This window comes from Pleurodeles waltl, chromosome 6, assembly GCF_031143425.1.
Source record: "Pleurodeles waltl isolate 20211129_DDA chromosome 6, aPleWal1.hap1.20221129, whole genome shotgun sequence".
Lineage (NCBI taxonomy): Eukaryota > Metazoa > Chordata > Amphibia > Caudata > Salamandridae > Pleurodeles > Pleurodeles waltl.
In genome coordinates, this window is record NC_090445.1 from 659,235,062 (window position 1) to 659,251,588 (window position 16,527).

At 45.1% G+C, this 16,527-nt stretch overlaps 1 protein-coding gene across 4 annotated transcripts in view; it reads left to right on the forward strand.

Moving 5' to 3' along the window:
• Positions 1–16,527, forward strand: part of KDM5B (lysine demethylase 5B) — a 768,574-nt gene that overhangs the window by 168,268 nt on the left and 583,779 nt on the right. For all 4 annotated transcript variants that reach the window (XM_069239028.1, XM_069239026.1, XM_069239029.1 and 1 more), the window contains one exon: positions 15,914–16,072. In XM_069239028.1, the coding sequence (XP_069095129.1) occupies positions 15,914–16,072 (159 nt within the window). The remainder of the gene's footprint in view (positions 1–15,913; positions 16,073–16,527) is intronic.

Below are 16,527 nucleotides of genomic sequence, written 5' to 3' on the forward strand. Positions count from 1 at the left end.
ATCAGTACCCTTCCACCTGTCAAACGAAAGAGAACGCTTCAGTTTACTCCTCAGCAACAAACAGCACAAAAGGTAACACCTCCTCCCTCGCCTCCACCTGTAACTCCGGCTTCGCCAACTTACACCCCGTCACATTCGCCAGCTCACACCGCCATGAGCCACGATGACCAAGATCAGGATGCGTGGGACTTGTACGACGCACCAGTGTCTGATAACAGCCCAGACACATACCCAACTAGGCCATCACCACCGGAAGACAGCACAGCCTACTCACAAGTGGTGGCTAGAGCAGCACTATTCCATAATGTGGAACTACACTCGGAACAAGTAGAGGATGATTTTTTATTTAACACCCTCTCTTCAACCCACAGCTCCTACCAAAGCCTGCCGATGCTCCCAGGCATGCTACGCCATGCAAAGGACATTTTCAAGGAGCCAGTAAAAAGTAGGGCAGTGACGCCTAGGGTGGACAAGAAGTATAAGGCGCCTCCTACGGACCCTGTATTCATCACCTCTCAGCTGCCACCAGACTCTGTGGTGGTAGGGGCTGCCAGAAAAAGGGCAAACTCACACACTTCTGGGGATGCACCTCCCCCAGATAAAGAAAGTAGGAAGTTCGATGCAGCCGGGAAGAGGGTTGCTGTCCAAGCAGCAAACCAGTGGCGCATCGCAAATTCACAAGCGCTGTTAGCGCGATACGACAGAGCCCACTGGGATGAGATGCAGCATCTCATTGAACATCTCCCAAAAGATCTGCAAAAGAGAGCAAAACAGGTTGTTGAGGAGGGTCAAAACATTTCCAACAATCAAATACGCTCCTCCATGGATGCAGCAGACACGGCCGCAAGAACCATTAATACGTCGGTTACCATCCGTAGGCACGCATGGCTCAGAACGTCTGGATTCAAGCCAGAAATTCAGCAGGCAGTGCTTAACATGCCAGTAAACAAAAAACTTCTGTTCGGTCCGGAGGTCGACACAGCCATAGAAAAGCTCAAGAAGGACACTGACACTGCCAAGGCCATGGGCGCACTCTATTCCCCGCAGGGCAGAGGATCTTATAACACCTTCCGCAAAACACCTTTTAGAGGAGGGTTTCGGGGTCAGGCCACACAAGCTAGCACCTCACAGTCCGCACCGCCCACCTACCAGGGACAGTACAGGGGAGGTTTTCGGGGCCAGTATAGAGGGGGGCAATTCCCTAGGAATAGGGGAAGATTTCAAAGCCCCAAAACCACTACCAACAAGCAGTGACTCACATGTCACACACCCCTCCCACACAACACCAGTGGGCGGGAGGATACGTCAATATTACGAAGCATGGGACAAAATAACTACAGACACATGGGTCTTAGCAATTATCCAGCATGGTTATTGCATAGAATTCCTGCAATTCCCTCCAGACATACCACCAAAATCACAAAATTTAACAAAATACCATTCACAGCTTCTAGAGATAGAAGTTCAAGCACTACTGCAAAAAAATGCAATAGAATTAGTACCAAGCACACAAATAAACACAGGAGTTTATTCACTGTACTTCTTGATACCAAAAAAGGACGAAACACTGAGACCAATTCTAGACCTCAGAGTAGTAAACACATTCATCAAATCAGACCACTTTCACATGGTCACACTACAAGAAGTGTTACCATTGCTCAAAAAACACAACTACATGACAACCCTAGACCTCAAGGACGCATATTTCCATATACCAATACATCAATCACACAGGAAATATCTAAGGTTTGTATTCAAAGGAATACATTACCAATTCAAAGTATTGCCTTTTGGTTTAACAACCGCTCCAAGAGTATTCACAAAATGCCTAGCAGTAGTCGCTGCACACATCAGAAGGCAGCAAATACATGTGTTCCCGTATCTAGACGACTGGCTAATCAAAACCAGTTCGCTCACACAATGCTCAAACCACACAAATCAAGTCATACAAACCCTCTACAAACTAGGGTTCACCGTCAACTTTGCAAAATCAAACATTCTGCCAAGCAAAGTACAGCAATATCTAGGAGCCATAATAGACACGACAAAAGGAGTAGCAACGCCAACTCCACAAAGGATCCACAATTTCAACAGGGTCATTCAACACATGTCTCCAAACCAAACAATACAAGCAAGAACAATACTACAGCTCCTAGGCATGATGTCCTCATGCATAGCCATTGTCCCAAACGCAAGACTGCACATGAGGCCCTTACAACAGTGCCTAGCCTCACAGTGGTCTCAAGCACAGGGTCACCTTCTAGATCTGGTGTTGCTAGACCGCCAAACTTACCTCTCGCTTCTATGGTGGAACAGTATAAATTTAAACATAGGGCGGCCTTTCCAAGACCCAGTGCCAGAGTACGTAATAACAACAGATGCTTCCATGACAGGGTGGGGAGCACATCTCAATCAACACAACATAAGAGGACAATGGAACATACATCAAACAATACTGCATATAAATCATCTAGAATTATTAGCAGTTTTTCAAGCACTAAAAGCTTTCCAACCAATCATAACCCACAAATACATCCTTGTCAAAACAGACAACATGACAACGATGTATTATCTAAACAAACAAGGAGGAACACATTCAACGCAGTTAAGCTTGTTAGCTCAAAAAATATGGAAGTGGGCAATCCACCATCAGATTGGTCTAATAGCACAGTTTATTCCGGGGATCCAGAATCAGCTGGCAGACAATCTCTCTCGAGATCACCAGCAAGTCCACGAATGGGAAATCCACCCACAGATTCTGTACACCTACTTCACACTCTGGGGAACACCACAAATAGACTTATTTGCAACAAAAGAGAACGCAAAATGCCAAAACTTCGCGTCCAGATACCCACACAAGCAATCCCAAGGCAATGCCCTATGGATGAACTGGTCAGGAATATTTGCTTACGCTTTTCCTCCTCTCCCTCTCCTTCCTTACCTAGTAAACAAATTGAGTCAAAACAAACTCAAACTCATTTTAATAGCACCAACTTGGGCAAGACAACCCTGGTACACAACACTGCTAGATCTGTCTGTAGTACCACACATCAAACTGCCCAACAAACCAGATCTGTTAACGCAACACAACCAACAGATCAGACACCCGGACCCAGCATCGCTGAATCTAGCAATCTGGCTCCTGAAATCCTAGAATTCGGACACTTGCAACTTAGCCAAGAGTGTATGGAAGTCATAAAGCAGGCCAGAAGGCCATCCACTAGACACTGCTACGCAAGTAAGTGGAAAAGATTTGTTTGGTACTGCCATCATAATCAGATACAACCGCTAGATGCAACTCCAAAACATATAGTAAATTACTTGCTCCATTTACAAAAAGCAAAGCTAGCCTTCTCTTCTATTAAAATACACCTTGCAGCAATATCTGCATACCTGCAAACTACCTATTCAACTTCCTTGTATAGGATACCAGTTATCAAAGCATTTATAGAAGGGCTTAAAAGAATTATACCACCAAGAACACCACCTGTTCCTTCATGGAACCTAAACGTGGTTCTAACAAGACTCATGGGCCCACCTTTCGAACCCATGCACTCTTGCGGAATACAATTCCTAACCTGGAAAGTTGCCTTTCTCATCGCCATTACATCTCTAAGAAGAGTAAGTGAAATTCAAGCGTTCACAACACAAGAGCCTTTTATACAAATACATAAAAATAAGGTCGTCCTACGACCTAATCCAAAATTTTTACCAAAAGTTATTTCACCATTCCATCTAAATCAAACGGTAGAACTACCAGTATTTTTCCCACAGCCAGATTCTGTGGCTGAAAGAGCACTACATACATTAGATGTCAAAAGAGCATTAATGTACTACATTGACAGAACAAAGAACATCAGAAAAACTAAACAGCTATTTATTGCATTCCAAAAACCTCATGCAGGTAACCCAATATCAAAACAAGGTATAGCCAGATGGATAGTTAAATGCATCCAAATCTGCTACCTTAAAGCAAAAAGACAACTGCCCATTACTCCCAGGGCACATTCAACAAGGAAAAAAGGTGCTTCAATGGCCTTTTTAGGAAACATCCCAATGCAGGAAATATGTAAGGCAGCCACTTGGTCTACGCCTCACACATTCACCAAACACTACTGTATAGATGTGCTATCCGCACAACAAGCTACAGTAGGTCAAGCTGTATTAAGAACTCTATTTCAGACAACTTCTACTCCTACAGGCTAAACCACCGCTTATGGGGAACTAACTGCTTACTAGTCTATGCATACCATGTGTATCTACAGCGACAGATGCCATCGAACTGAAAATGTCACTTACCCAGTGTACATCTGTTCGTGGCATCAGTCGCTGAGATTCACATGGACCCACCCACCTCCCCGGAAGCCTGTAGCAGTTCAGAAGTTACCTTCAATTTTGTACATTTGTATATATTACTTAATCTTTTAATAGGTACATACTTACATTTTTCATTGCGCGGGCACTATTACTATAGTACAACTCCTACCTCACCCTCTGCGGGGAAAACAATCGAAGATGGAGTCGACGCCCATGCGCAATGAGCACAGAAGGTGGAGTCACTCGGTCCCGTGACTCGAAAACACTTCTTCGAAGAAAAACAACTTGTAACACTCCGACCCAACACCAGATGGCGAGCTCATGCATACCATGTGAATCTCAGCGACTGATGCCACGAACAGATGTACACTGGGTAAGTGACATTTTCATTACCTGTCGTACATAACAGTTATCCACTGATTCCTCTGACCTGTTAGGCCTTCGTCTATCATTCGGGCCAGACACAGTTGTGAATATTTTTAACATCTACACGAGGTCAAGTCTCCAAAACCCTCTGTGTCCTGGCAGCCTTTCTGCAAAACTGTCCCCGCCATCATAAAACCATTGTGGCAGGTGACCTTAATGTCACATTCAAACCTCTAGACTGGGACGATCTCCGGTCCACAGAAGAGGAGGATCGAGCTTGGTCTATCCCCGCCCTGACTATCCCACCCATCAAGAGATGGACGTGAGTCGCTGTCCAAGTAAAATCACTGTCCATGGAATTTGTGCTCAGGGCATTAAATGGCAGAACCAAATCAGATGCCAAAGGCCGTCACACATTCAACAAAACCAACCACACCAGTAGAATCGACTACTGTTTAGTCGAAATAAGATTATGGCCCATAGTCATCGACATGACGATCATTGAGAGAACTGAAAGTGACCACAGTCCTCTGTCCATATGTTAGCTCTGGGTAGTTACCCACCCATGATTAACTCCTCAGCAACAGCACCAGAGGGCATTAGTCTGGTTAACGACAAACGTCACCTAAAGTGGGACAAGGTTGTGGCTCGGCCCACACTCATTAATACAGCTAATAACACCCTAAAGACTGCATTAATGGATCTAGAGGTGGGTCCCGCAATCCCCAACGAGGAAATAAGTTTAACCCACACCTCATGCTTCAGGGATATCGAGGCCCACTTCCCAGTATCCACAGCCCGTGATGGCAAGAGACCTAAGGGTGGGCATCGCTGGTTTAACAAAATGTACCGGTCCTCAAACAAGCATCTAATCCAAGCCATCAAATCCAAGGATGCCAATGCCATCCGCTTAGCCAGGAAGTCCTACAAGCTAGCCATACGCAAAGCCAAGCGTGACCAAGATAAGTGATGGACAGCACTTGGCGACGCTGGGCGCAAGAGGAATTGTAGTCTGTTTTGGACCCTGGCAGCGTGAGATCCAGAAAGCAGTGGATTGAACATAACAACTAACATCGCCCCAAAAGAGTGGGTAGACAATTTCAGTGGGCTGTACTCCTACGATCATGATAGCCCCATTCCTGATCATATGAACCCTTGCTTAAACATCACTTCAGCACCCACCACTCCAGTGCCTCAGCTGTTACCCCAAAAATACATAGTATATTCCCTAGGCACTATGAAGCGTGGCAGGGCCCCTGGCTCGGATGATGTTCCAGCAGACCTGTTCTCAACCGATATTGTAATCTGGTCAAGATACATCACCATCATAGCGAATGCAATAGCATTTGGGGCGCCAATCCCTGAGTCCTGGAAAGGGGCTATTGTTGTCCCGATCTTTAAAAAGGGCGACAGATCACTCCCCTGCAACTACAGGCCTATTAGTCTAATCGATTGTGTGCAAAAAGTGTTCTGCCACTGTCTCTTGGGGAAGATCGAAGACTGGATGACTGAATATGATATCCTTAGTCCCCTCCAAGCTGGTTTCCGGGGAAAAAAATAAATCTACCACTGAGCAAGCCCTCGGGTTCCTATTTTTATTCTGGAAAACAGTGCTCATTGGCAAAGGGAGGTTATATGTAGCTTTTGTGGACCTAAAATCTGCATTTGATCTAGTACCCCGCAACAAACTATGGGACACTCCCTCCTGAATGGGAATTTCCGAGCACATCCTAGCTCTATTGATACGGCTCCACGAGGACAAAAAGGGTCAACTACCTGATAGAATCCAGGTATCAAGGAGTGTGCGGCAAGGGTGTGTCCTTACCCCCACCCTCTGCTCCCTGTACATCAATGACATCGTCCCCTCTCGGCTTAGAGTGGAGGCTGATGCACCAACACTTGACACACAAAAAATCCCTGTTTTGCTCTTTGCAGACAACACTCTCCTGATATCCAAGACCCCTAGTGGATTAAGGAAACTCCTCACGTGTTTTGAGGAATTTTGCTCCATGTGGGGACTTGAAATCAACTCCTCAAAAACAAAATTAATGATCCTCAATCCCTATAGATCCTTTAGAGGGAAGTTCACACTAGAGGGCACCACGCTTGAGAAGGTGGGCACCTTCTGTTACCTGGGTATAGCATTGACTGATAACATGTCTTGGAAACAACACATATGAAAGCAAGCTTTAAAACTAAAGCAAACAACTGGGGTACTATTAAAGGATTTTCACCTCACATACAAAACCAATTCGTCCAGCAGTCCAGATATATGAAGCTCAGGCTGTGACCTCAGCACTTTACGGGGCTTAACTATGGGGCTATGCTAAAATCCAAGATATAACCATCCCTGAAAACAACTTCCTATAACATTGTGTCCCTCCCGCCAAGCACTCCACTGTTCCCCCTTTTTAAGGATCTTGGGATGAAACGCATTGGTCACAAAGCCCGCCTACTCCCTCTTCTGTACTGGCGGCGTCTCTGGACTACCCCAGAGCTCGAATACTTCACTGCAGCCCTGCAGGTCATTTTAGAAGCTGACCATCTTCATAGCATCCCCTGGCTTAGATTCATCAAGGAGTTACTCTACTCACTTGGGCTTAGAGAACTCTGGAATTCACCAACCACCTCCTCCTTTCCCTCAAAAAGTGAACTAAAAAACTGTATTTGCACATGGTAGACTCCGAAGATCTGGGGGGCGCACTTCATAGTACATTATCTTGCGACTTTGTCAACCTAAAAGAGACATGCAAGTACAAGGGTTTCTGGGACTTAATCACGGTACCAAGGGAAAGGAAACTGTACTATCAGTTCCGCATTGGCACACTGCCACTAAGACTGTCTACCAGCCGCTGGTCACACGAAGAATCAACCATTTGCCCAGCCTGCAAAGCCCCCATTGAAAACCTCCCTCATGTCCTATTTGCCTGCTCCGCGGACACTGCCTCATGTAGGAAATGGCTGGCCCGGCATGCAGACTGCTGGGAGTCCGCAGCTCTGAAATAGCCCTCCGAATCCTCAGATCAGACACTCGGCCAACGTTAGTGATCGCTGTTGCCAAGTTCCTCGGAGCCAGTTGGGTTGTTAGAGGAAACTTTTTATCTGTTTTAATGGTCCCAACAAGATTGTTCCATCATACTGTGTGAGTGCATTTTATCTTTATTTTATTCTTATTTTATCAGCTGTACGTAATGTTATATTTATTTAAATTGTGTATCTGTATTTATTGCTGTTATGGCTCTTGTAGCCGAAATAAAGTTGTTTTGACTGACAACTCAAGTAGACACCAGACATCTTTGGTCTCCAGGACATTGAGCCACAGGAAGAGTGTCAAGAGACTTCTGCGGTGGAAGAGGAGGTCTTATACATTTCAGATTCCAGATCTGAGTCGGAGACTGAAACTAGCTTGCAGACACAAGAGGTATCATCGGTGCAGCACTCAGTGAGTCCAAAGGCCCATATTGCACCTGAAAATAAACATTTGGCTTCGACCGAAAGTAAGGCTATCAGGCCTCCACTGCCATCAGCCCATGGTCAGCACTGCACAGTTGACAAGGATGCCCCACCTTCCGGCTCGGCACCGAAGGCTATGCCTAAATATTCCACCTACAAACTGTCTTCCAATGTTTTGGCATCGACCCAACCTAAGCTGCCTTCGGTCCTGACAACATCGGCATTTACCATTTAGGCCCCGAAACTCACACCCTAGTGTTGTTAGACAGCTGCATGCACTTCTCTCTGCAATGGTGGAACACACAAAATCTGACAAAAGGGCAACAGTTTTGAGACCCTGTTCCCCAGATCATCCTGACAGCTGACACATTCCTGACAGGTTGGGGTGCTCATCTACACAATCTCTCAATACAGGGATTGTTGGACACCAAACTTCAAGCTTTACATATACATTACTTGGAGCTTCAAGCTATTCATCTATCACTCAAAGCATTTCTGATTCATCTGCAAGGCAAGACTGTTCTAGTCAGGATTGACAATACAACAGCCATGTTTTATTTGCAGAAATTTGGGGGGGGGGACACACTCTCTACAGTTGTCTCGAGTAGCTCAGAAAATCTGTCATTAGGCATTTGGCCATCACATTGAATTATTAGCAGAACACCTTCCAGGGACAGACAACAATCTTACAGATCTACTCAGCTGGATGCAGGAACAAGTCCACAAACGGAAGCTCCACCCTCAAGTGCTACAAAAATACTTCCGTAGGTGAGGGTTTCCATAGATAGATCTGTTCGCTACAGAAACAACTCAAAATGCTCAAACCTCGCCTCCAAGCTTTAACACCCTCTCTCCAAGGCCAATGCTCTATTGATGCGTTGGTCAGGGATATTTGCATATGCTTTTCCACCACACCCTCTCCTTCCCTTTGTGGTGAGGAAACTCAGTCCTCTCCTCTAATTCTGGTGGATCCGACTTGGGCCTGCCAACCATGGTTCGTTCACAACACTACTCAACCTTTCAGTAGTTCCACACAAGAATCTTCTGCTACTCCCAGACCCTTTCGCTCAGAAATATCGAGAAATAAGGCACCCAAAGAACTCAACCTTGCAGTGTGGCTCCTGAGGTCATAGTTTGGATACTTGCAGTTACCTCCAGAATGCATGACCATTCTTACGGAAGCACACAAACCCACAACCAGAGCATGCTATGCCACTAAATGAAAAAGGTTTGTTATGCATTGTCAAAACAAACAAATTGATCCATTTAATGTAACTATTCAAAATATTGTTTGCTGTTTGCTCTGTTTACAAACTTGTGGGCTAGCATATACTTCAATACAATAGCACCTTGCAGCAGTTGCAGCGTATCTACAAAACAGACTACATCATTTATGGAAGGTCTTAAGAAGGTAATCCCAACTACAGTGCTTCCTGCACCAATATGGAATTTTGATATTGAACTGATCAGACCTATGGGGACTCCTATTTGAATTTTTAAATAACTCTCCACTCCAGTTTCTCTAGGAAGGTAGCTTTTTTGATAGCAATAACTTCACTAAGACATGTGAGTGAGCTTCGCGCATTTACATTAGAGGAGCCTTTTTCCAAATACATAAGGATAGGGTAGCCCTTTGTACTAACTCAAAATTTCTTCCAAAAGTGGTTTCCTTTTTTTATCTGAACCAGCCTGTTGAGTTGCCGATTTTCTGTCCTTAACCTGGTTCAATTGCAGAAAGAGCTCTATGCACCTTGGATGTTAAGAGTGTTAAGGTACTAAAGATTTTCGTAAAACTAAACAAATCTTTGTGGCTTTCTCACCTCCACATATAGGGAAGGCTACATCTAAAGCAGTTATGTCAAGATGGATTATTAAATGTATCCAAACATATAATTGACATCTGCTCTTTTTTAAAAAACTGCTTTGGGACGGCAGTACTTTAGTCTATGCAGAGCATGTGTATCTACAGCCATACATGCCATCAAATGGATTATGTTACTCTGTAAGTATCTGTTCGTGGCATGTAGTGCTGTAGATTCACAAGCGCCCGCCCACCTCCCTGGACACCCGTGGCCGTTGCAGTTTATTACACTTCATATGCATGGACATCTCTTACTAACCCTAGACTCACACTCCATTTTCACCTGACTGTGGGGAAAACAATCCAACAATAGGGTCTGTATATGCGCAGTATCACCAAGAGGAGGGGTCACTTTACCTCATGACTCTGACCACTTCTTCGAAGAAAAACAACTTGTACACATCCAGACCAAACCCTGGATGACAGAAATATGCAGAGCATGTGAATCTACAGCACTTCATGCCACGAACAGATGCTTCCAGGCTAAGTAATATTATCCTTTTTTGCTTTCTATTAGCTGGCTTAGACTCTCCAGATTCACTTCCTCCCTGGCCATGCCAAAACGATGTTCACCTGTATCCTTCAAAGATCTTCCTTTATGTAAACAGCCCTGTAAGTCTTGTTCTTATCTTGTCACGTTTGCTATGCATTCAAAGACTGAGGTCAATGGATGCGACAACAGCAAGCCAATATATGGCTAGGTTGATAGACACGAGCAGAGTTTTTGGAATTAATTCTGTGTGCACGTTGAAATTGGAGCTGTGGTGAGAAAGTGATTTTCATTAATGTTGGAATTTTCAAGGAATTGTGAAAAAATTTACTTTTTAAGCTGTTGAGGAAATTATTGTCCCTTCTGCTGCGGTCTTCCACATCATTAGTTTTTTGTTGGAGATTCCAAATGTCTTGGCTACGATCAGGGAGTCTAATCTTGTTGCATATATTTACATATTGTGGAGACAACTGATTACATGCTCTGAAACCCCCAACGGTGGGCTACCTTGGACCCAAACTTGAACCCCGTAGGTGGTTTACTTACCTGCAAAAACTAACAAACACTTAGCTCCCCCAGGAACTGTTGAAAATTGCACTGTCTAGTTTTAAAATAGCTATATGTCATTTATGTGAAAACCGTATATGCTATTATGCTATTTCAAAGTTCCTAAAGTTCCTACTTGAAAAACCTTTCATTTGAAGTATTACTTGTAAATCTTGAACCTGTGGTTCTTAAACTAAGAAAATATATTTTTCTATTAAAAAAACCTATTGGCCTGAAATTGTCTCTGAGTGTGTGTTCCTCATTTATTGCTTGTGTGTGTACAACAAATGCTTAACACTACCCTCTGATAAGCCTACTGCTCGGCCACACTACCACAAAATAGAGCATTAGAATTATCTCTTTTTGCTACTATCTTACCTCTAAGGGGAACCCTTGGACTCTGTGCATACTATTCCTTACTTTGAAATAGTGCATACAGAGCCAACTTCCTACAGTGACAATGGTGTCCATCACCACTTAGCAAATGCTTGACATTTAGTCGTTCTTGGCATCATTTTCCACGTTTTACCAGGGGCAGCTCCTCTGCAATGGCGAAGGGGCATCGCCCCACTGGCTAAGAGTCAGCAATTGAGAAATAAAACAATATTTTTATATTGTTTTATTTTTCAGCTACTGGCTGGGCTGAGCCGAGGGATGGGTTAGGAGGAGTGGAGTGCACTTAGGTGCGCATGTCAGTTTGTCCGGCTGCCCTAAGCGGGCCAAACTGACATGCACATTTAGGTTTCTCTAGCTCTGCTGTGTTGCACTGCTGGGCTAGAGAAACAGCACAGACTCCAATGCACTGTCTGAGTGGCAGACCAAAGCGTACAAACCAATCCTGTCGCTATTCTCATGCTAGGTATAGCATGAGAGCAGCACCAAAATTGCGTGGGGAGCCTGTGCTGGTGTCCCAGGGACTGCTCGGACTCCATCAGGAGAGAAAAGGAGCGAGACAGCTGGTGGCAGGACAGGTAAGTCTTTTTTTAAAAAAATTATTATTATTATTTGCGCAGGCAGCCGCTGCATTTTACAATGCCACCCACACTTCAAATATCAAGGTATGCTTTCAGATTGATGCTTTATCAGCAGTCAGGCAGAAGTTGTGATGTGCTTTATCCATTTGCTTGGCAAATATTCGTTCATAAACATGTGAAAGATTATTCTCCCTGCAAAACCTGTTGCAACCCACTCCGTTTTGGTGACTCATTCTAGTGCCCCCATCTCCCCAACACCCCCTTAGCCACACCAAACCCCTGCGTCCATTTTACTCTGCAGTCTGCGTTGTCTGCCTGGTTGGCTTCTAGTTAAGTTTCCACTCGTGTACTAGTTGTCCCCGCAAGACCATAACAGAAATTTTAAAACATTGCGTGCAAATGGAAATGGACATGGCAACTGTAGGAAGTTGGCTCTATATGTGCTATTTCAAAGTAAGGAATAGCATGCACAGAGTCCAAGGGTTCCCCTTAGAGGTAAGATAGTGGCAAAAAGAGATAATTCTAATGCTCTATTTTGTCGTAGTGTGGTCGAGCAGTAGGCTTATCAAAGGAGTAGTGTTAAGCATTTGTTGTACATACGCACAGGCAATAAATGAGGAACACACACTCAAACAATTCCAGGCCAATAGGTTTTTGTTATAGAAAAATATATTTTCTTAGTTTATTTTAAGAACCACAGGTTCAAATTCTACATGTAATATCTCATTTGAAAGGTATTGCAGGTAGGTACTTTAGGAACTTTGAATAATCACAATAGCATATATACTTTTTACATAAAACACATTTAGCTGTTTTAAAAGTGGACACTGCAATTTTCACAGTTCCTGGGGGAGGTAAAGTAATGTTAGTTCTTGCAGGTAAGTAAACCACCTACGGGGTTCAGATTGGGGTCCAAAGTAGCCCACCGTTGGGGGTTCAGAGCAATCCCAAAGTTACCACACCAGCAGCTCAGGGCCGGTCAGGAGCAGAGTTCAAAGTGGTGCCCAAAACACATAGGCTTCAATAGAGAAGGGGGTGCCCCGGTTCCAGTCTGCCAGCAGGTAAGTACCCGCGTCTTCGGAGGGCAGACCAGGGGGATTTTGTAGGGCACCGGGGGGGGAGGGGGGGGGGGGCACAAGTCAACACAAAAAGTACACCCTCAGCAGCGCGGGGGCGGCTGGGTGCAGTGTGTAAACAAGTGTCAGGTTTCCAATGGATTTCAATGGGAGGCCAAGGGGTCTCTTCAGCGGTGCAGGCAGGCAAAGGGGGGGCTCCTCTGGGTAGCCACCACTTGGGCAAGGGAGAGGGCCTCCTGGGGGTCACTCCTGCACTGGAGTTCCGATCCTTCAGGTCCTGGGGGCTGCGGGTGCAGGGTCTTTTCCAGGCGTCGGGATTTCAGAGTCAGGCAGTCGCGGTCAGGGGGAGCCTCGGGATTCCCTCTGCAGGCGTCACTGTGGGGGCTCAGGGGGGACAACTTTGGTTACTCACGGTCTCTGAGTCGCCGGAGGGTCCTCCCTGAGGTGTTGTTTCTTCACCAGTCGAGTCGGGGTCGCCGGGTGCAGTGTTGCAAGTCTCACGCTTCTTGCAGGGATTGCAGGGGTCTTTAAATCTGCTCCTCTGGATACAAAGTTGCAGTCTTTGTTGAACAGAGCCGCTGTTCTCTGGAGTTTCTTGGTCTCTTGGAAGCAGGGCAGTCCTCTGAGGATTCAGAGGTCGCCGGTCCTGGGGAAAGCGTCGCTGGAGCAGTTTTCTTCTTAAGGCAGGAGACAGGCCGGTAGGACTGGGGCCAAAGCAGTTGGTGTCTTCTTTCTTCTTCTGCAGGGGTTTTTCAGCTCAGCAGTCCTCTTCTTCTGTAAGTTGCAGAAATCTAAATTCTTAGGTTCAGGGGAGCCCTTAAATACTAAATTTAATTGCGTGTTTAGGTCTGGGGGGTTAGTAGCCAATGGCTGCTAGCCCTGAGGGTGGGTACACCCTCTTTGTGCCTCCTCCCAAGGGGAGGGGGTCACATTCCTATCCCTATTGGGGGAATCCTCCATCTGCAAGATGGAGGATTTCTAAAAGTTAGTCACTTCAGCTCAGGGCACCTTAGGGGCTGTCCTGACTGGCCAGTGGCTCCTCCTTGTTATTCTCATTATTTCCTCCGGCCTTGCCGCCAAAAGTGGGGCCGTGACCGGAGGGGGCGGGCAACTCCACTAGCTGGAGTGCCCTGCGGTGCTGGAACAAAGGGGGTGAGCCTTTGAGGCTCACCGCCAGGTGTTACAATTCCTGCAGGGGGAGGTGATAGCATCTCCACCCAGTGCAGGCTTTGTTACTGGCCTCAGAGTGACAAAGGCACTCTCCCCATGGGGCCAGCAACATGTCTCGAGTGTGGCAGGCTGCTAAAACCAGTCAGCCTACACGAGTAGTTGGTTAAGGTTTCAGGGGGCACCTCTAAGGTGCCCTCTGGGGTGTATTTCACAATAAAATGTACACTGGCATCAGTGTGCATTTATTGTGCTGAGAAGTTTGATACCAAACTTCCCAGTTTTCAGTGTAGCCATTATGGTGCTGTGGAGTTCGTGTTTGACAGACTCCCAGACCATATACTCTTATGGCTACCCTGCACTTACAATGTCTAAGGTTTGGCTTAGACACTGTAGGGGCACAGTGCTCATGCACTGGTGCCCTCACCCATGGTATAGTGCACCCTGCCTTAGGGCTGTAAGGCCTGCTAGAGGGGTGACTTATCTATACTGCAGAGGCAGTGTGAGGTTGGCATGGCACCCTGAGGGGAGTGCCATGTCGACTTACTCGTTTTGTCCTCACCAGCACACACAAGCTGGCAAGCAGTGTGTCTGTGCTGAGTGAGGGGTCCCCAGGGTGACATAAGATATGCTGCAGCCCTTAGATACCTTCCCTGGCATCAGGGCCCTTGGTACCAGGGGTACCAGTTACAAGGGACTTACCTGGATGCCAGGGTGTACCAATTGTGTAAAACAAAAGTACAGGTTAGGGAAAAAACACTGGTGCTGGGGCCTGGTTGGCAGGCCTCAGCACACTTTCAATTCAAATCATAGCATCAGCAAAGGCAAAAAGTCAGGGGGTAACCATGCCAAGGAGGCATTTCCTTACAGCAACCAATACTGTATACTGTTCAGAACAACAACAAAAAAAAACTTTTATTTGCAGATCCATCTAAACGTTAAAATTTCTAACATTTTGTGACTTTTTGAATAAAAACGCATACCCGTATATTTTAAAATAAAGTTTGCTTTTGGTGGTCTTGATCCATATTGTAGATATACAACCCATTAGTTTTACACTGCACACACAACATACATACAGTAAAACAGTTACCCCAACATTCCGTACTGCACACATATTCAATCACATTGTCCCTCAATCCTTCTATGCCTAACTTAAAAAAACAAGAAGATAAAAAATCTGTTACCTTCTTACTAAATTATAATAATTACACAAGCTATAAAAAAAAAAAATGCCTCGAAAAACTTTAACATTTACTAAGGTAAGACCTATTGGCTTTGCCAATGCTTGTTATTATGTTGTGCTGATGTGGTGATCATGAAAATTACACCAGTCCAGTAGGCTGAAGAAATTGCCGTAATGTTTTACTGCCTCACCTTGTATTAAGGTGATGTCTATTGATCTCCAGCTATTACAACTTTGGTGCACCTATTTATTGTGTATGTTAGTAAGACATTTGAAGGCCTCTTTATTGCTGTTCAGTATCAAGACTAGAGGAACATTTCTGTGATCATTTTAGGGGCAAGTTATTCAACAGTTTCCCAATGAAGTTGCTAAAATCCTCTGTTTCTTTTGGCATGATGTAAATATTCAAGCAATTAAACTTGTACACATGATCTCGCCTGATCTCACCCTTGTGAATGGTACTTTGCTGTATTCCAGATTGATTTGTACGTGTGCCTGATTTGTGGCAGTGGAAACGATGAAGATCGTCTTTTGCTGTGCGACGGCTGCGATGACAGTTACCACACGTTCTGTCTGATACCACCACTTCAAGATGTTCCTAAGGGAGACTGGAGGTGCCCCAAATGTCTTGCTCAGGTAAAGAGTTGAACGCAGATAATGTGAATCTGATTTTGTGACTATCCAAACATACAGTATTGCCTGCAGAAGTGACTGGTCTGGCTGTATGGCTTTTGGGAGGAGAAACGTCTGCTTACATTGTTCGATATTTTTGTGGGAATCCGGTTTATTGATCCACTGTGATACTTGTGGACTTTGTTATATAGTCAAATATTTGAACTGTGCACAATTTCTGTATCACCTCCAGCAAATGGCAGACTTCATTGTACAATTAATACTTCTCACTACTGAGATTACCACAAATTGAGGGCACACAGTAGGTTCTATACACCTCTAAATGCTTTCCTGATGTAGTTGTCAGAGTATGACATGTCTATACAGGAATACTGCGGATCAGCCCTCCCCTTGATGTGCCAGATTCACTGCTTAACTGCATGCATTTATGACAAACTCCTCCAAAAGAACGACGTTGG